Consider the following 21,027-nt stretch of genomic DNA (forward strand, 5'->3'; position numbering starts at 1 on the left):
TGAAATACCGTGACCGAGGTCTTGAAAGTACTGAGCGAGGCCCTCTGGGTTGAGGTCAGTATTCAAGGCCGAGGTCACGGTATTTCACCATACAGACCAACCTTAAGCTGGTAAATAATATATTTATTTTTTTCTTTACCAAATTCTAACAGAAAACGAGAGCGCCCGAAAGGGAAAACCGAGCCGAGCCGCCATTTTGAATCCTCATTCACGGCTGTAATGCAAATGGCTTCCTCCTCGGTATACAAGTGCACTTCCATGGCAGGAAAAAAACTACATTTTGCTGCCTATGTAGTCCCCTATTTATACAAAATTGAGTCATTCAGGATTCAGCCATGTTTTTGCTCGGCGTTAGCAACAGTTAGAGGTTTTTAGCTTTCTCCTGAAATGGTTTATTTTATTTCTTCTTCCTCAGGGTAGTAAAACTCGCTTTCACTGTGAACACTGTCGTTATCGCTATTCATACTGTAAAATTAATGCTATTTTGAATCCTCATTCACGGCTGTAATGCAAATTGCTTCCTCCTCGGTATACAAGTGCACTTCCATGGCAGGAAAAAAACTACATTTTGCCGCCTATGTAGTCCCCTATTTATACAAAATTAAGTCATTCAGGATTCAGCCATGTTTTTGCTCGGCGTTAGCAACAGTTACAGGTTTTTTAAATGATATATTTTTTTTTCTTTACCAAATTCTAACAGAAAACGAGAGCGCCCGAAAAGGAAAACGAGCCGCCATTTTGAATCCTCATTCACGGCTGTAATGCAAATTGCTTCCTCCTCGGTATACAAGTGCACTTCCATAGCAGGAAAAAAACTACATTTTGCCGCCTATGTAGTCCCCCATTTATACAAAATTGAGTCATTCAGGATTCAGCCATGTTTTTGCTCGGCGTTAGCAACAGTTAGAGGTTTTTATCTTTCTCCTGAAATGTTTTCTTTTATTTCTTCTTCCTCAGGGTAGTAAAACTCGCTTTTGCTGTGAAGACTGTCGTTATCGCTATCCATGCTGTAAAATTAATGCTATTCTCCTGAGAAATGCTGGCAAAAATGTAACATTTTTGATAATCTTATAAATAAATCTTGTAAAAAATATATAAATGTTGACGAAAATGCTATTATATTTGTCGTTGTTGTGTCCGTACCGCTCGCCAGCCAATCAGAGCGCAGGATTTGATGGAAACCGAACTGCGAAAAAAAAAATACTCATAATTATATTACAAGATCTTTTCTTGTAATTATGAGAAAGTGTCTGTTTTTTTTCTTTTCGTGACTATAGTGTGCTTCTTCAGATTCACGATTCCACTCAGATAGTTTGATTAGGCTGATTTAAAGAGTTTATTCCTGAGAAATCGGTGAAACTGGAAGAAAACATCGACGCGCTACAGGTATTTTGAAAAACAGGCGGACGGCGGCCATGTTCCCTCAGACTGCTGTTTGATTCCGTCTTCACGGCAACTTGAGCTGCTTCTGTGGTTTTATCTTGCACATAGTTTATTTTTGTCAAAACAAGCCGGTTTATTAGCTAGAACTAGTGCGTCAGAAACACTGAAACAAACGACTGTTTGAATTTATTTAATGGAGCGGCTGTGCTAAGGCAGTTAGCTTAAAGTTGTGCTAATAGCTAACTGAATGACAGACTTTGTTCTGGTTTTTTTTTTTTAAGTCGTTCCTATTTTCTGGCAGCTGTTTTAGTCGTACCTGCGTGTTTTGTTTATTTTTTTAATTATTTTTGAAATCCTTCACATGATAGGAGAGTCAGCGTGAAGAAGTTTCTACTGGGGAATAAAACAAGTAATACTTCAGGCCTATTTTTCACTTAGCATTAGAATGCTAAAGGCTATTTGGGGATAGGTTAGGGATAGGTGCATTTCCACTGTGCTAGTGTGTGTAATCAGTAATGTATTAGCTTTGCGAGTTCATTTCAGTGCAGTAGAAACTCATTCCATCATCATCATCATGTTGTTCTGAAACACGGAAATGTAGCTGGTGCAGTGTGACGTCATGGTGAAGATCAGCTCTCAGTGTGCAAACTCATCCCATACCGGTGCCAAGGCTCCACCACACATCAAAACAGAGCCCTGTGCTGGAGAAGAGGCTTCAAATAACCTGGAACCAGACAAACATCTACTTTATTCATGTCATGGAGCGAAGGACATTTCTTCAGAGCTTCAACAGATAAAGCAAGAGCCAGAAACAGACTTCATGCAGACAGGGAACAGAAACGCACAGCCTCAATGCCCAGACTCCAGAGTCTCTCCAAAGACCGAGCCGGAGTGTGTTCCAATCAGTTTAAGCTTTGGTCTTAAAACTGAGTCTGAAATCCATGATGTGGTCAACAGTGAGGGATATTTCCCCTTGAAGGAGGAGGAAGAGGAGGAAAATGTGGCGAAGGTCAAACTCGAGACGGAAGAAGAGGAGAGTGATCTCAGACAGGATGAAGAAGCAGGTAATTTCAATAAAGCTTTTCATCAGTAATCAGACAGGCGTTTAGCAGATGTTCTTATCCAGAGTGACGTACACCAAGGAGGTACGGTGCTTCTGGAGCAGAGAGAGTTCACAACTATGCTCAAAGGCCCAAAAGTGGCAGCTTGTCAGTGCTGGGGCCTTGAACCCATAACCTTCAGGGCTGGGTTTCCCAAAAGCCTTTTAATGCTAAGAGCATCTTAACTAGGAGAGAGAATGTTCACTGTACTGCTCGCTCTACCGTTTAACGATGATCTTTGTGCTACGATGCTTTTGGGAAACTCTGCTCAGATCAGTAACCCGGAGTCTTGGGCCCTGTCCACACGGCAACAGATTCAGGTGAATCTGATAAAATTGTTTATCGTTTCGGCCTGGCGTCCACACGGCACCGGTGTTTTGGGTGCCCCAAAACGAAATCTTTTGAGAACTGGTTCCAGAGTGGAAAAATCTGGCAACGGCGCCGTTGCGAAGTCGTCTGGATGAGTAGAACGGATTTGTTTACGATGACGTCACAACCACATGACTGTGAGTGCTTCACGCCGGGTAGAAGTGTAACGAACTCGATGTGAGTTGTCAACAAATCCTATAACTTGGCTCATGAAACGCGCTTACAAAATATTTTCACTGTGAATATTTATTGTGTAATGGTGCAGAGAGAGAGAGAGTGAGAGAATAGCCCTTAGGGCAGAGTCTTTAGTCCAAACACTGCAGAAGCAGTATAACCAAAACCGCGCACCGCCCGTGCGCTTTACAAAAACAATCCCACCAGCAAAAATAGGGGGAAAAAAGGAGCGATCTCACCTCTTCAGATGTTGGTTGAAGTCCGACAATACATTCCTCAAAAAGGGCGTAGAAGAACAAAGTAATCCATCAACGTGTAGCATTCAATTTATTCCGGACCATTAAAGAATTCTGGAGGATGTCAGAATGTTGGCGTACCGGCTTCCATCTACCCTCGTTCATTCCTCTTTCCGCGTCTCCATTCAAAAAACGAGCACGTGATTTAAAGGGACTATATCCATAGGATAGGGAGTGAGAAGGTGTGCGTGTGACAGTGACAGGGAAGAACCTAGGCTCATGCTCGCCCTGAATTTCTCTTAAAGTGAAGGCAGAAGAACGTTCAGCGCCTGGCCAGGCTTTCTATGTATAATTTACATAGACGTTTTAATATGAAATATAAATAAGTGTCTTAGACAATAGATACTATTTTACGCTACTGATTAATAATCAAAACTTTATGTGGCTGATGTTACAGAAGAAGGGGTTTATGCGCATGCGTCCTACTTCTATTGTTCTGGTGTCTCCGATGGGACCGTCTTACAGCGCACGTAGAGGTGTGGCATGTGTATTGCATCGTTTTCAGCAAGCGTTGCGTTGCCATATGTACCTGATGTTTTACTGATCCGTTGCCCATGTGGACGCGATATTTTTTTTTAAAAAACTCATTGTCGTGTGGATGTAGCCTTAACTGTTCAGCTAACACGTTTACCAATAAACAGCAGATCACTATAGAAATGAAACACAATGAGGTGCTATACGGCTGTTTGAGAAAAATAATCCATGATAAGGTGCAATTTGAGCTGAAATGTTATGTATTTTCCTACAACAGCATGTCCTGCACTGTTTTATACAGTGTTTTAAACCCCTTATACTTCACCAGTTTACCATTTATTTATTTATGTATGTATACAGTGGTGCTTGAAAGTTTGTGAACCCTTTAGAATTTTCTACATTTCTGTATAAATATGACTTAAAACAACATCAGATTTTCACACAAGTCCTAAAAGTAGATAAAGAGAACCCAGTTAAACAAATGAGACAACAAATATTATACTTGGCCATTTATTTATTGAGGAAAATGATCCAATTTTACATATCTGTTAGTGGCAAAAGTATGTGAACCTCTAGGGTTAGCAGTTAATTGGAAGGTGAAATTAGTCAGGTGTTTTCAATCAATGGGATGACAATCAGGTGTGAGTCCCTGTTTTATTTAAAGAACAGGGATCTATCAAAGTCTGATCTTCACAACACACGTTTGTGGAAGTGTATCATGGCACGAACAAAGGAGATTTCTGAGGACCTCAGAAAAAGCGTTGTTGATGCTCATCAGGCTGGAAAAAGTTACAAAACTATCTCTAAAGAGTTTGGACTCCTCCAATCCACAGTCAGACAGATTGTGTACAAATGGAGGAAATTCAAGACCATTGTTACCCTCCCCAGGAGTGGTTGACCAACAAAGATCATTCCAAGAGCAAGGCGTGTAATAGTCGGTGAGGTCACAAAGGACCCCAGGGTAACTTCTAAGCAACCGAAGGTCTCTCTCACGTTGGCTAATGTTCATGAGTCCACCATCAGGAGAACACTGAACAACAATGGTGTGTGTGGCAGGGTTGCAAGGAGAAAGCCACTGCTCTCCAAAAAGAACATTGCTGCTTGTCTGCAGTTTGCTAAAGATCACGTGGACAAGCCAGAAGGCTATTGGGAAAATGTTTTGTGGACGGAGGAGACCAAAATAGAATATTTTGGTTTAAATGAGAAGTGTTATGTTTGGAGAAAGGAAAACTCTGCATTCCAGCATAAGAACCTTATCCCATCTGTGAAACATGGTGGTGGTGGTATCATGGTTTGGGCCTGTTTTGCTGCATCTGGGCCAGGACGGCTTGCCATCATTGATGGAACAATGAATTCTGAATTATACCAGCAAATTCTAAAGGAAAATGTCAGGACATCTGTCCATGAACTGAATCTCAAGAGAAGGTGGGTCATGTAGCAAGACAACGACCCTAAGCACACAAGTCATTCTACCAAAGAATGGTTAAAGAAGAAAAGTTAGGGGTGTCGTGGCTCAGGTGGATAAGGCACCATACCATAAATCCGGGGACCTGGGTTCGATTCCGGCCTGAGGTCATTTCCCGATCCTTCCCCGTCTCTCTCTCCCGCTCATTTCCTGTCTCTACACTGTCCTATCCAATAATAAAGATGAAAAAAGGCCCAAAAAAAAAAAAAGAAAAGTTAATGTTTTGGAATGGCCAAGTCAAAGTCCTGACTTTAATCCAATTGAAATGTTGTGGAAGGACCTGAAGCGAGCAGTTCATGTGAGGAAACCCACCAACATCCCAGAGTTGAAGGTGTTCTGTACGGAGGAACGGGCTAAAATTCCTCCAAGCCGGTGTGCAGGACTGATCAACAGTTACCGCAAACGTTTAGCTGCAGTTATTGCTGCACAAGTGGGTCACACCAGATACTGAAAGCAAAGGTTCACATACTTTTGCCACTCACAGATATGTAATATTGGAATCGTTTTCCTCAATAAATAAATAAATGACCAAGTAAAATATTTTTGTCTCATTTGTTTAACTGGGTTTTCTTGATCATCTTTTAGGACTTGTGTGAAAATCTGATTTTGTTTTTGGTCATAGTTATGCAGAAATAGAGAAAATTCTAAAGGGTTCACAAACTTTCAAGCACCATTGTATTTAATTATACTATATTTGCACTTTTTATCTGTTTAGCATTTGACGCTATGGAACGTCCGTGAGAGGTTTGTTCTTGTAATCACTTAAGATGTAAATAGTCGTTCCTTGATCATCCTATTTCATGCTTGAAATTAATAAGACAAAAAAAACAAATAAGAAACACAGCTTATTATATTACTCATAAACCACAAAATGCAAACTCCTCAGTGGAAAAACTATTGACCTTTACAAAGCACTGACACTGGACACTCCTTTGGTTTTTATTTAATGTATAGAATAAATAAACGATTTAACATTTAAAAAGTTGTGTAAAAAAATTGTAGCATTTGACACTTAAAGGAACAGTCCACCGTACTTCCATAACGAAATATGCTCTTATCTGAATTGAGACGAGCTGCTCCGTACCTATCCAAGCTTTGCGCGACCTCCCAGTCAGTCAGACGCAGTCAGACGCGCTGTCACTCCTGTTAGCAATGTAGCTAGGCTCAGTATGGCCAATGGTATTTTTTGGGGCTGTAGTTAGATGCGACCAAACTCTTCCGCGTTTTTCCTGTTTACATAGGTTTATATGACCAGTGATATGAAACAAGTTCAGTTACACAAATTGAAACGTAGCGATTTTCTATGCTATGGAAAGTCCGCACTATAATGACAGGCGTACTAACACCTTCTGCGCGCTTCGGCAGCGCATTGATACGGAGCTCAGATATCAATGCGCTGTCGAAGCGCGCAGAAGGTGTTAGTACGCCTGTCATTATAGTGCGCACTTTCCATAGCATAGAAAATCGCTACGTTTCAATTTGTGTAACTGAACTTGTTTCATGTCACTGGTCATATAAACCTATGTAAACAGGAAAAACGCGGAAGAGTTTGGTCGCATCTAACTACAGCCCCAAAAAATACCATTGGCCATACTGAGCCTAGCTACATTGCTAACAGGAGTGACAGCGCGTCTGACTGCGTCTGACTGACTGGGAGGTCGCGCAAAGCTCGGAGAGGTACGGAGCAGCTCGTCTCAATTCAGATAAGAGCATATTTCATTATGGAAGTACGGTGGACTGTTCCTTTAAGTCAGTACCGAGTTTCCCAAAAGCATCGTAACACAAAGATCATCGTTAAATGGTAGCACGAGCAGCACAATGAACACTCTCTCCTAGTTTAGATGCTCTTAGTGTTGAGAGACTTTTGGGAAAACCACCACAGTACAATTATTATGGTTAAAAAAAAAGATTGCACTATCTGTGTGAATGTGCCATTTTACATCTTGGTATTTTATTGTCATATCACCTAGCACTGGACTTTGGTCTTTTCAGTTCAGTGATATGACAGTGATAAAACCTTTTTTTTTTTTTTCCCCCTGAAAATAAATTACTGGTTAATTTTTTTTTGTTTGTTTGTTTGTTTTTTAAGCTCCGCCAACTTTGTTAGAGGAGGTTATGTTTTTGTTTGATTTTTCCCAGTGTAACTCAAAAAGTAGTGAACAGATTTGGATGAAATTTTGAGGAAAGGTGGGGCATGAGCCAATGAACAACTGATTAGATTTTGATGCAAATCTGGATATGTATTGTGTGTGGATCCAGGAATCCCCCTCCGTTTCCAACGTAACTCAGAAAGTAGTGAACAGATTTTGATTAAATTTGGTGTACAGCTTTAGTATTACTCTAGGTTCAAGTGATTTGATTTTGATGTTGATAATATGGCTTGGCGGAGGTATACGCTCACTGAGCGTCCTTCTGTTTACGTCATCAACAAAAAATTTGTTGACCGCTTATGGTGAAAGAGTTCTGAGCACAAAATATACAATGTGTAAATATATATGAATGAGCAATCAGAGATGCTACAATTATGAAGTTCTAAATCAGTGTTTCTCAAACTTTTTCAGACCAAGGATCACTTTATCCATTTAAAAAAAAAAATTGCAGACCACCTAACCCCCTAAATATCCCGAACAAAAAACAATGAGTCTACTTCAACATTACAAATTACACACTAATGAAATGACAGTTTTACAAATAGTACTGCCAACTCACTCATTGTTGTCCTCTTAATGGGAAGAAACGTCAGTGAAGTAATGTCTGGCTCCAAACCGGACGGTTGTAATCTCATATGGGGGGCCATGTTGATCCGGTTGCGCTGCTTTTTCTCAAACAAAGAATCATCATGTCTTTGCACTTTGTCCTTGGTCGAGTCAGATGTTTCTTGTGCTTTTCTTTTGACTGACCCGGTCTTCAGCCACCGATCCATTATCTTTTGGACAGTTTGATGCTAAGTCTAATTTGGTTACTCGTTGTTCCTCCACATTCAGAGGTGTCGTTGATATGAAAGTGTAACCTAAACGGACGTAGCTATAGGCAGTGTCGCAAAACTGTTGGCTTGCTTAATGTCCAACAAATTCAAATAGTGGGCTACTATTTGAATTTACATAGGACTTTATTCAATATAGAAAACAACTCGTCTGTGCCACTTAGAACTTTGCTTTTGGAGTGATATTTTATGACATCATGGTCCACGGACCACACTTTGAGAAACAGGGTTCTAAATAGATGAATTTTAAGTTTTGACTTGAAAAGAGAAAAACCCTGTGTCCGAAATCGCTCCCTACTCACTATATAGTGGAGACGCCATTTTATAGTGCTGTTCGAAACCTTTGTGAGGATTATTTACACCCTATATAGTGCACTCAAAGTATCCCACAATGCATCACGAAAAGTAGTGTACAACCGATGGTCGCTAACCAAAGCAACATATCCCATCATGCGTTGCGGTCGCGCTTAAAGAAATCAAATTAAAAGTCTCATTTTATTTAATAAAAGGCAGCGGCAAAGAAGAAATTATTCAGCCTTGATTTAAAAAAAAAAACTGAAAGATGCAGGTACTTTGTGGGAAATACGCTCAGTATAAGATGTATTTATCACAAAAATGCATGCATGTATTTATTATTTTGAAAACCCACCAGCCGACTGATCTGGCACGTTTTAATTGTGCGACAGTAATGACGTAAATACCAGCACAATGGACTAGTGTCAAAGTGGTTTTTTTTCATTTTACCAATGAGCTCACTATAGAGTCCTCTATATAGTGATTCCCTGTATAGACCCCTTTCACATGACGTCACCGCGCCGCGAGATTTTGTTAGGCGCCATATTGGAAGACCAAGTACATGCACTCACAATATAAAACAAAGTACGAGTGAGAGTAAAGTGACACGATGGATGATAATTCGGGTTATGTGAGTACATTACCAGTTGCAGAAAGGGCACGGTATGTGGAGAAACTGGCTGTGATTGATGGGTTTGACCCATATGATAAGACTTGCGGCAAGGGAGAATGGAAACATAAGGAGGACCGGACACCAATTCTGCCATCTGTTTGCTACCCAGACATTGTAAACTATTTGTTGTTTACACCCAGTGCCTACACTCAGTGTTCGGACTATGCTGATATTTTCGGGGGGTCCCTTTTTTTCCCGGGGGGGGGGGGGTGCTTGCGCTTGTCTCAGAGCGCGGATCTCCAAACACATGAGAAGCCTATCTTACGCACATATCACGCGGACTCCACACCTCCACACACGCATCGCGTCTGAAGTCATAACTCATCAGGGGAAATCGTGTCCGCATTGGCATGTTCAAAAAACAACCTCGCGTCAACAATGATACCACACGCAAGAAAAAAAAAACAACAACAGTCAGGCTACTCAACAACCAACCTGGCAGCAGCGAGCAAGCCCCAAACCATCCTAAATTATTATTATTAAATTGTAGAAGTCTGGAAGGCTTGCTCCTCATCCAGTTATCAACTTGGGGCCAATTTAGCATGTTTTAAATCTGAATTTCTTGCGTTTGCTTACCTCAAAGTGTCCGCAGATCATGCACAGACTTATCCATTATATCCACAGTTTTTTGCCAAGTCTCACACAGGTTTCTTTCAAGTCTGCTGTTGGGCCAATAAATCATAAATAAAACAGCTCAGATTTGTTTGTTTAAGTCGTTTGCCACTCCACTTTATTCTCGTGGGTTCACATACCGCTGCCGTTATTTCCCCCTAATCACGAGTTTGTTGGTCTTCCAAAATGGCGCAGGGTCTGTTTACTTCCGGTTTCGGGTGACGTCAGTGAAAGGGGTCTATAGGGAGTAATGAACGAGTGAGCGATTTCGGACACTGGGAAAGAGTCACAAGATGGGTAACGTTCCAGAGATGAGACACAGCTGCAGCAAAAGAACGATAGCCATATGTCTTGCAATGGTAATCCACTGGCTTTAAAAGAACAGCATGTGAAGATCTAATGGCCCTTTTCCACTACCCTTTTTCAGCTCGCTTCAGCCCGACACGGCTCGCGTTTCGACTATCTAAGAACAGCACGACTCGGCTCGCTTCAGCCCTGCTCAGCCCCCAAAACTCGCACGGTTTTGGAGTGGGGCTGAAGCGAGCCAAACCGAGCTGAGTGAGGCTAGGGGCGTGAGGAGACACTCCCCTGTGCACTGATTGGTGAGGAGGAGTGTCCTCACACGCCCACACACGCCCCGCGAGCACGCTGGGATCTGTAAACACCGTAAACCCGGAAGAAGGAGAATTACGAGAATTATGAAGCCTTATGCACCTCGCCTCATCTGTATGCTCTTGTTGTCGGTGACAACAAGCCACAGCACCAAGACCAGCAACACTAACGACTCCATGTCCTCCATGTTTATTGTTTACTCTCCGGGTTGTGAGACTACCGCTTAAAAGGTCACTGATGTCACTGTTTGCGCCGCCTAACGACATCACCTGACGTCCACCCACTTTTGCTAACTCCACCCAATGTGTCCACCCACTTCCAGCCAGCACGGTTCAGCGCGATTGTAGTCGAAATGCAACGCCAACAGCCCCACTCAGCTCGACTCAGCCCAACTCAGCCGCGTTGGTAGTGGAAAAGCGGCATAAGTGCTCTCGTCGGAACGTAGAGCTGTAGAGCATCACCGATATAACCAGGCGCAAGACCACGCAACGCTTCGAAGACTAGAAGTAGAATCGTGAAGTGATGAAGTGGATCGGTTTCTCTACTGGTAACCAATGAAGCTGCTGGACTAATATGGTCAAATTTACGTGTATGTCGGAAGCCGTACAGCGGCATTTAAGAACACGTTGAACCTTCAGAAGTTCATATTTCAGCAAGCCTTGATGTAGAATATTTCCAGCAGACAGTGTAATCTTTAAATACAGTTTAAAGTGCAACCAGAAGTTCATATTTCAGCAAGCCAAAGAGAAGCGCATTGTATGAATCAACCTTCAGTGTCATGAAAGCATGAATAAGGATCTCAGTTGTGAAAAACTTCCTGATACGCGCAATATACCGTACGGTAGATAAGACACAATGTCTTTTACATTTCCACAGTGTACTAAAGAACTAATTGAATGGTATAGGTAATGATGTCTGTGAAGATTCTCAGTCATCCAGGTCCTAGTAAACTGTGGTTGGTAGAAAAGAGCAACTGGACTTGTTTGAAGATTCTTGAAAACGTTTCACCTCTCATCCGAAAGGCTTCCTCAGTTCTGTCTGACTAATAGGGAGTATCGGGTATTTACTTTTGGATGAGAGGTGAAACGTTTTCAAGAATCTTCAAACAAGTCAAGTTGCTCTTTTCTACCAACCACAGTATAGGTAATGATAGATATAGATAGTGGAAAAAGATTAAATACAGTTGCAGTCAGAAGTTTGCGCTCATCGTGGACATGAATGTATGTCGTACAATCATTCTTTCCCAGAAGAGAGAAGTTCAGAGAAATAATTGAAAGCCCAATATTGCCCTAACATTCATGTCCAACTGTATTTAAAGATTATACTGTCTACGGGAAATATTCGACATCAAGGGCATCCAGTCTTGATCTCAAAGAACTGGAGTGGTTGTGGGTTTGCAGCCCAGCCAAAGCAACCAAGACCTGTTCATTTGAAAGGGTTATTTCAGTAGATACTGTGTCACGTGTGAAATTGTGATCTGAACACACATGTAAAAAGAAAAAAAAAATCAAGTGCTTACATTATGAAGGATCGTGTTGACTTCATTAATGGGAAAATAATTAAAAGCCAAGTGGTGAAGTATATTCTGACTTCGTCCCCTGACTGTCATTGTAAAAGTGCAGATGATGATGATTCCTCTGGCTGTGTATGCAGGCCACCACAGCAACAGTATTACACTTTGAGTGCGAGTGAAATACACGGTCCATTTCCGAACACGAGCAAGATATTATCGCTGATGAGAACGCTAATAATATTTGATTACTAATGATTACATATCCTCTAAAACAGCGGTTTTCAAAAAGTTCTCCAGCGTGCTCTGTTGGGAGAAAGTTAGAAATAAAATGCTCCAAAACTAGGCGTCGTATTATTATTATTATTATTATTATTATTATTATTAATCAGGGCTTTGAACCGGTTCAAGGGACGAAAACGAAAACCGGGAACTTTTTCTATTTCACATGGAACAGAAACGAAACAAGAAACTTTATTTTTTATGCTCCGGAACAGAACCGCTTATTAAAAATAATGGTAACCGGTTAATACCGGTTTTTATTTCGTTCCTCAAAGTTTCCGTAGCCTACAAATAAAAAAGTCATTCTTCTCCTGCGCACGTTTCTATGACCCGCTGGGGTTCACTTCCTGTGTGACGTTCGCTGACTGAATGGAGAGAGCGGGAGGGTGGACTACTATCACGTCTCCACATCTTAGATAAGAGGTAAATATTGCAGTCTATCGTTATTCAAAACCATCAATTTCAAACACGATATCTATATATTTGTCCACGTTAATGAGAGGCTCGCGAACATTAAATGACGTTAACCTCTGTTAGCCTATCAATGCATAGGGCCTGACTAGCCTTTGGTAACACACTAAACGAATTATCTTTCATTTTTGGCACTTTTTCTGTTTGTGTAGATGGGAAGACGTACTGAGAATCCAAATCGCCAACATTTGAAATAATAATTGTTTTGAATTATTTCTTGTCTTATTTAATGAAGGTTGTAATAGAATTAGCCTACATTTGGCTTAAGCTGGATGAGACAGAGACATCATTTTATAGCCATTTGTTAAACAGCCGACAGGGAACGTAATTAACCGTTCCGGGAACGAAATTTTTTTTTGTTCTAACTGGTTCGGGAACGTCTATTTAATGGTGGAACCCAAAACTGGAAACGTTAAAATTACGTTTCTGTTCGGAACGAACCAATAGGAAAAAAATTCTGGTTCAAAGCCCTGTTGTTGTTGTTGTTGTTGTTATTATTATTATTATTATTATTATTAATACTACTACTACTAATAATAATAATATTATTATTATTATTATTATTATTATTATTATACCCGTTTGAGTAATGAGTATAGTTGAATAGTTTCTGAAATAAATCCTGCCTAAGTAGTTTTTTTTTGTTTGTTTGTTTGTTTGTTTGTTTGTTTTTAATAACTAAAGGTGTTCCTGGCTGCAAAATGTTTGAGAATCTCTGTTCTAAAACATTATGGTTGTGATTTTAGAAATACAGAACCTTACAAAGTATTGCAGATATCATGACAGTGCTGTTCTGACAGTGTGCATCTTGCTCAGTTCTTTTGCACATTAACAAAAGAAGATATCTCAAACTGATCATGGGACTCCTGTTTAAAATATAACTAGGATAAAATATAACTAGAATAAAATATAACTAACAAAACCACTTTTTGTGCATGCTCACTCATACTGTGGTGCTTGAAAGTTTGTGAACCCTTTAGAATTTTCTGTATTTCTGCATAAATATGACCTAAAACAACATCAGATTTTCACACAAGTCCTAAAAGTAGATAAAGAGAACCCAGTTAAACAAATGAGGCAAAAATATTATACTTGGTCATTTATTTATTGAGGAAAATGAGCTAATATTACATATGAGTGGCAAAAGTATGTGAACCTTTGCTTTCAGTATCTGGTGTGAGCCCCTTGTGCAGCAATAACTGCAACTAAACGTTTCCGGTAACTGTTGATCAGTCCTGCACACCAGCTTGGAGGAATTTTAGCCCATTCCTCCGTACAGAACAGCTTCAACTCTGGGATGTTAGTGGGTTTCCTCACATGAACTGCTCGCTTCAGGTCCTTCCACAGTATTTCGATTGGGTCAGGACTTTGACTTGGTCATTCCAAAACATTTAACTTTATTCTTCTTTAACCATTCTTTGGTAGAATGACTTGTGTGCTTAGGGTCCTTGTCTTGTTGCATGACCCACCTTCTCTTGAGATTCAGTTCATGGACAGATGTCCTGACATATTTTCCTTTAGAATTCGCTGGTATTATTCAGAATTCATTGTTCCATCAATGATGGCAAGCCGTCCCGGCCCAGATGCAGCAAAACAGGCCCAAACCATGATACTACCACCACCATGTTTCACAGATGGGATAAGGCTCTTATGCTGGAATGCAGTGTTTTCCTTTCTCCAAACATAATGCTTCTCATTTAAACCAAAAAGTTATATTTTGGTCTCATCCATCCACAAAACATTTTCCAATAGCCTTCTGGCTTGTCCATGTGATCTTTAGCAAACTGCAGACGAGCAGCAATGTTCTTTTTGGAGAGCAGTGGCTTTTTCCTTGCAACCCTGCCATGCACACTGTTGTTGTTCAGTGTTCTCCTGATGGTGGACTCATGAACATTAACATTAGCCAATATGAGAGAGGCCTTCAGTTGCTTAGAAGTTCCCCTGGGGTCCTTTGTGACCTCGCCGACTATTACACGCCTTGCTCTTGAAGTGATCTTTGTTGGTCGACCACTCCTGGGGAGGGTAGCAATGGTCTTGAATTTCCTCCATTTGTACACAATCTATCTGACTGTGGATTGGTGGAGTCCAAACTCTTTAGAGATGGTTTTGTAACCTTTTCCAGCCTGATGAGCATCAACAACGCTTTTTCTGAGGTCCTCAGAAATCTCCTTTGTTCGTGCCATGATGCACTTCCACAAACATGTGTTGTGAAGATCAGACTTTGATAGATCCCTGTTCTTTAAATAAAACCGGGTGCCCACTCTCACCTGATTGTCATCCCATTGATTGAAAACACCTGACTCTAATTTCACCTTCAAATTAACTGCTAACCCTAGAGGTTCACATACGTTTGCCACTGACAGATATGTAATATTGGCTCATTTTCCTCAATAAATAAATCTCATCTCATCTCATTATCTCTAGCCGCTTTATCCTTCTACAGGGTCGCAGGCAAGCTGGAGCCTATCCCAGCTGACTATGGGCGAAAGGCGGGGTACACCCTGGACAAGTCGCCAGGTCATCACAGGGCTGACTCATAGACACAGACAACCATTCACACTCACATTCACACCTACGCTCAATTTAGAGTCACCAGTTAACCTAACCTGCATGTCTTTGGACTGTGGGGGAAACCGGAGCACCCGGAGGAAACCCACGCGGACACGGGGAGAACATGCAAACTCCGCACAGAAAGGCCCTCGCCGGCCCCGGGGCTCGAACCCAGGACCTTCTTGCTGTGAGGCGACAGCGCTAACCACTACACCACCGTGCCGCCCCTCAATAAATAAATGACCAAGTATAATATTTGTTGTCTCATTTGTTTAACTGGGTTCTCTTTATCTACTTTTAGGACTTGTGTGAACATCTGATGTTGTTTTAGGTCATATTTATGCAGAAATGTAGAAGATTCTAAAGGGTTCACAAACTTTCAAGCACCACTGTAAATGGCACAATTTCCTTTAAAAATAGATTAATAATGTTGAAAATAATGGCTTTTTGTTGGCAAACCCCCCCCCCCCCCCCCCCCCCCCCCACACACACACACACGGTTTTATTTCTGCATTGAGAACTCTTTCACAGGAAGCATGCCATTATATGGGGCAGCCCTGAAATTTTCATAGTGACCTTAATATTAAATATGATCTTTATTATTTTATCCACATTCACTGGATATGAACGATCACATGCTCTGATTGATTGGCTACTCTACTACTAGGCTATCAGCTCATGTAGAGTAAAACAAAATGGCGGAGCGTGTTGCTGAATCAACCGAGGACGAAATAAAAACTCTACTCGAAAACAAAACCCCAAAAATCAAAAATATGGATTAAAAGTTATTGATGGTAAGAACATTAAAAAAAAACTATAGCATTTTTCACAAATTGCTACTGTCATTTCACCGGTTTGTTTACATTCTAAGCGGAAATGATTTTGTCGGACTTTTTGTATAAAGTTTTTATTTATCTAATTTGTTAAAAATAAAAACAGTTTCTCAAAATCCAGTGAATGTGGATAGAATAAAATAGTTATTCCACTCAATCTTCTCGTACATGGTGTATTGCAAACTCGCGGCTACGCACCTCATCACCTATCAGCTCATGTATGACTTGGTTTCGTGGAATAACTGTTAATTATTAAAAATGTGTCTATTGTTATGAGTGCTATACAATAAAATGAAATTGAGCCACAGTATTTGGCAGCAGTTGAAGACTTGCATGAAGTACTACACATGCCTATTGGTTACCAAAGGTAAATATGGCTTCCCTTACAGTACCAGTCAAAAGTTTGGATACACCTTCTAATTAAATGTTTTTTCTTTATTTTTATTAATTAAAAGTCACTTCAAGTCTTAAATTAATGATGGATGTCGTTTCTCTTTACTTAGTTGAGAGGTTCTTAACATGATATGGATGATTACAGTTGTCCAATTGGGGTATTTACTGTATTTTTAGCTCATCTGGCCATAGGCCAGGTCGGATGAGCTTATGCGATCATCGTTCATCCGCAATTTACAAAAATCGCTACTCCTCCTACAGGATTGATCAGATTTTGATCAAACTCACAATGTTCCCCAGGTGGGTGTGCATAAAAGTTGTCAAGGTGGTGGCGCCACCTGTCATATTTAAGATTTTATGGGCGTCTGAAATTTTTGGGCGACTCGTCACATTAAACTCTACTCTTTGTAAACTGCTTGGGCGTTTTCACCGAAACCCACCCAGAAGACTCTAAAGACATGTACCAACAAGAGTTGTTCGCCAGGTGGCGCCACCTACTATGGATGAGGCTACACAGGAGTCACGTGCAATTTCACAAAAATCACTACTCCTCCTACAAGAGTGATCAGATTTTGATCAAACGCCTATGGAATGTTCCCCAAGTTGGTATGTATAAAATTTGTCAAGGCAGTGGCGCCACCTGTCATATTTAACATTTTATGGTGGTTTGAAAATTTTGGGTGACTCGTCACACCAAGCACTACTGTTCATAAACTGTTAGGATGTTTTCACTGGAACTCGCCCAAAAGACTCTAAAGACATTCCAACAAGAGGTGTTCACCAGGTGGCACCACCTGCCATGGACGCAGCTACACAGGGGTCATATGCGGTTTCACAAAAATCGCTACTCCTCCCACAGGACTGATCGGATTTCAAACTCGCACAGAATAACAGTGGCTGGTATGAGCTACAGACTCATTGAGGCTATTTTTATATTTACTATTTGATTTCGGACGCATTAAGAAGGCAAGAAATTGCACTAATTAACTTTTGACGAGGCCCACTGGTTAATTGAAAAGCATTCCAGGTGACTACCTCATAAAGCTGGTTAAAATAATGCCAGTAGCGTGTAAAGCATCATCACAGTAAACGGTGGCTACTTTGATGACTCTAAAACAGGAAACCTTTTTTTTAAACCACATAATTCCATATACGTTCCATGTTATTTTGTAGTTTTGATGACTTCAGTATTGTTCTACAATGTTGAGTGTCAAACCTGTGAATGAGTCCAAACTTTCGACTGGTGCTGTACTTAAGGTCTTGTAGGAATTTTAGGTAAATGTTTATTTACCTGTTGTCTTTTTGTCTTGACATGAGCTTGGGTTACACCGCCACTAACCTAACAGGGGTGGGTTTCCCAAAAGCATCGTAGCACAAAACTCATCGTTAAATGGTCGAGCGTGCATCACAACGAACACTCCCTCTCCTAGTTAAGATGCTCTTAGCGTTAAGAAGCTTTTGGGAAACCCACCCCAGTTCTTTCAACGCGATTAAACAAGTCCTAAAATGTGATTGTTTTGTCTTTAATTTTTCTCCATCCGCAGGCCGAGAGTCTTTCTTTTCCTGCCCTTATTGCGCCGTGTCCTTCACTGACTCTTCTTACCTTGAGAAGCACCTCAAATGGACCCATCGGAGTAATTACCTAGTTTGGCTGAAAACTCAAAAACCACCACAGTGCATCAAAATATCCTCCCAGATGCTCAGCTGCTCTTCTTGCAACCACCACTTCTTCACCCAGGAGCAGCTGAAGGTGCATATGCGGCGCGCCCACCTTCCCACGCCCGCACCAACCCGGAAACGCTACACGTGTCCACAGTGCGACCGCAGCTTTGACTACATTGGCAATCTGCAGAACCATTGCCGTCGGTGCCACAACTTGTCCACAGTGTGTACTGACGGAGAACTGAGCTGTGCTTCATGCGGTGAAAACTTTGCCGGAATGTGGGGCCTCGGGCCACATCAGTGCCACAAGGTAGAAGAAGAAGAACACAAACCAGGAACAGATGGAAACGAACAGCTTTGTAGAGATCGCGGTTATCTGTGTCAACACTGCGGAAAGAACTGCGCTACGCTGCAGTGTTTAACCATTCACACGCGCACGCATACAGGCGAGAAGCCGTACAGCTGCACCGACTGCGGGAATAGCTTCAAAGAGATGGGCAGCTTGCGCAAGCACATGGTCATCCACACTGGTATCAAGCCGTACTCGTGCCCTGAATGTGACAAGAGCTTTGCGCGAATGAGCCACTTGAGCACACACCTGCGCACACACACGGGCGAGAGGCCGTACCCGTGTCCCGAGTGCGGTATGAGGTTCAGTCACAGGTCGACACTGCGTCTACATCGACGCGTTCACTCTGGAGAAAAGCCGTTCTCTTGTGTGGATTGCAAGAAAACCTTTGCGACACTGAGCAACCTCAAAGTGCACCTCCTGACTCACAACCAGGAAAGGATTCACAAGTGTAACGAGTGCAGGAAGACCTTTTCCAGGCCCGACGTGCTGAAGAAGCACCTCCGCATTCACAACGGCGAGAGGCCGTACGTGTGCACCGTCTGCAGCAAGAGATTCAATCGCATCCAGCATCTCACCAACCACCAACGCACACACACAGGCGAGAGGCCGTACCGCTGCGAAGAGTGCGGCGCGAGCTTCGCACAGTCGGGCGACTTGACCAAACATATCCGCGGGCACACAGGGGAAAAGCCCTACGCGTGTCCCGAGTGCAATCGGTGCTACAGTAATTCTGGGGACCTGGGCAAGCACAGGCGCACTCACAGCGGCCACAGGCCTTACAGGTGTCAGCAGTGTGACAAGGCGTTCCTCATGCCGCAGCATTTGAAAACACACATTCTTACACACACTGGAGAGAGGCCGCACGTCTGCCCAAAGTGTCAGCGCACCTTTATACGGGCACACCACCTCACCCAGCACCTCAACACGCATCACATTTAGTGACGTGCATTCGAAATAACTGATTTAAAGAAGTTTAATTACATTTTTCAAACAGTACTGACTACTTGTAGATGGTTCTGGTTTTAAACTTGTCTTTTGAAATCGATTCCCTGATGGAAATCAAAGGTATATAGTAAGAAGTGGTATTCGTATGTCATTACTGCATTAGTCAATACGTTTACATGCACATTAATATTCCAAATATGACGGTATTCAGAATGCGATACGGATCATGGAAACGGCGTATTCTGTTTGAATATATCCCGAACTTGGCCTTATTCCGAATTTAGCATTTTCCGGTTAAGGAGTGTAGGATATGCTGAAATTATTTGGGTTTTGGACATTCGGAATACGCGTCTCAGTTGGGTGGGGTGGAGACACGGGCTCTTGGCTGTTTACAGTCAGCTCTGTATTGTACACAAACCAAAATAGACAGCAGTTTGCAGGGTTGGGGTAGAGATGCGGCTGCATGTAAATGGGAATATTTAACAGTTCCACGAAATCGAGTCATACATGAGGTGATCGTTGACGAGGTGCGTAGCACCGAGTCGGCTATCAGCCATGTACGACGAGATTGAGTGGAATAACTGTTTTATTCTATCCACATTCACTGGATTTTGAGAAACGGAGAATTAAAAAAAAAAATTTTTGCAAATTCGATAAATAAAAACTTTTATGCAAAACGTCCGACAAAATAATCTCCGCTTAGAAATGATGGGCGGCACGGTGGTGTAGTGGTTAGCACTGTCGCCTCACAGCAAGAAGGTTCTAGGTTCGAGCTCAGCGGCCGACGTGGGCTTTTCTGTGTGGAGTTTGCGTGTTCTGACCGTGTCTGTGTGGGTTTCCTCTGGGTGATCTGGCTTCCCCCACAGTTCAAAGACATGCAGGTTAGGGTAACATGGGGCGGCCTTTGGCTGAAGCGCCCTTGAGCAAGGCACCTAACGCCCAACTGCTCCCCGGGTGCCGTATCATAGTTGCACATTGCTCTGGGTATGTGAGTGTGTTCATTGCTCATTTGTACATGTGTGTGTTCGCTGCTTCAGGTGGGTTAAATGCAGAGAGGAATTTCACTGTGCTTGAGTGTGCACGTGACAAAGGCTGCTGCTTCTCAAGGCCTCTGCATGCTCTTGCGACAAGGCTTTCGCAGATAGCTTTTCGCAGACAGTTGTAATTTATCGTTGAGCGGGGAGTATAGGCGTGTATAGGCGTGCGCGATGTTATTCACCGCCACAACGCAAGGGGGCACGAAGTCGCGAAATTGCTAGGAGTGGTTAGTGGAGTGTTTATCTTCCGGTTACTGAGCAACAGGTCATTCAACACTGCTGTCCTTAAGGCCAATTTATGCTGACAATGCAGTCCTCGCAGATGGCGTCTGCGTAGCCCCCCCCCTTCGCAGACGCTCTGCGCGCACCTCCCAAAAATTGTGACCACCGCAGAAGCCTCGCAGACAGGGTCGCAGACAAGAGGGCTCTGATTGGTCCACTCTACATCCGCTGTACACGCACTTCTGCTTCCCTACTTTCCCGGTTTGTTTTGTTTTCACGACCGCCATTTTTAAAAACACGAGCGAAGATGGAGCAGCATGAAGAGCGGTTGATCG

General features: G+C 42.2%; 1 protein-coding gene across 1 annotated transcript; it reads left to right on the forward strand.

Moving 5' to 3' along the window:
- Positions 1–1,417: 1,417 nt before the first annotated feature.
- Positions 1,418–20,786, forward strand: LOC132867949 (zinc finger protein ZFP2). Its single transcript, XM_060900921.1, has 2 exons — positions 1,418–2,447; positions 18,019–20,786. Exons 1-2 carry the CDS (start codon positions 2,003–2,005, stop codon positions 19,425–19,427), a joined length of 1,854 nt encoding a protein of 617 aa, XP_060756904.1. The 5' UTR covers positions 1,418–2,002; the 3' UTR covers positions 19,428–20,786.
- The last annotated feature ends 241 nt before the right edge of the window (positions 20,787–21,027 follow it).

This window comes from Neoarius graeffei, chromosome 19 (genome assembly GCF_027579695.1).
Source record: "Neoarius graeffei isolate fNeoGra1 chromosome 19, fNeoGra1.pri, whole genome shotgun sequence".
NCBI lineage: Eukaryota > Metazoa > Chordata > Actinopteri > Siluriformes > Ariidae > Neoarius > Neoarius graeffei.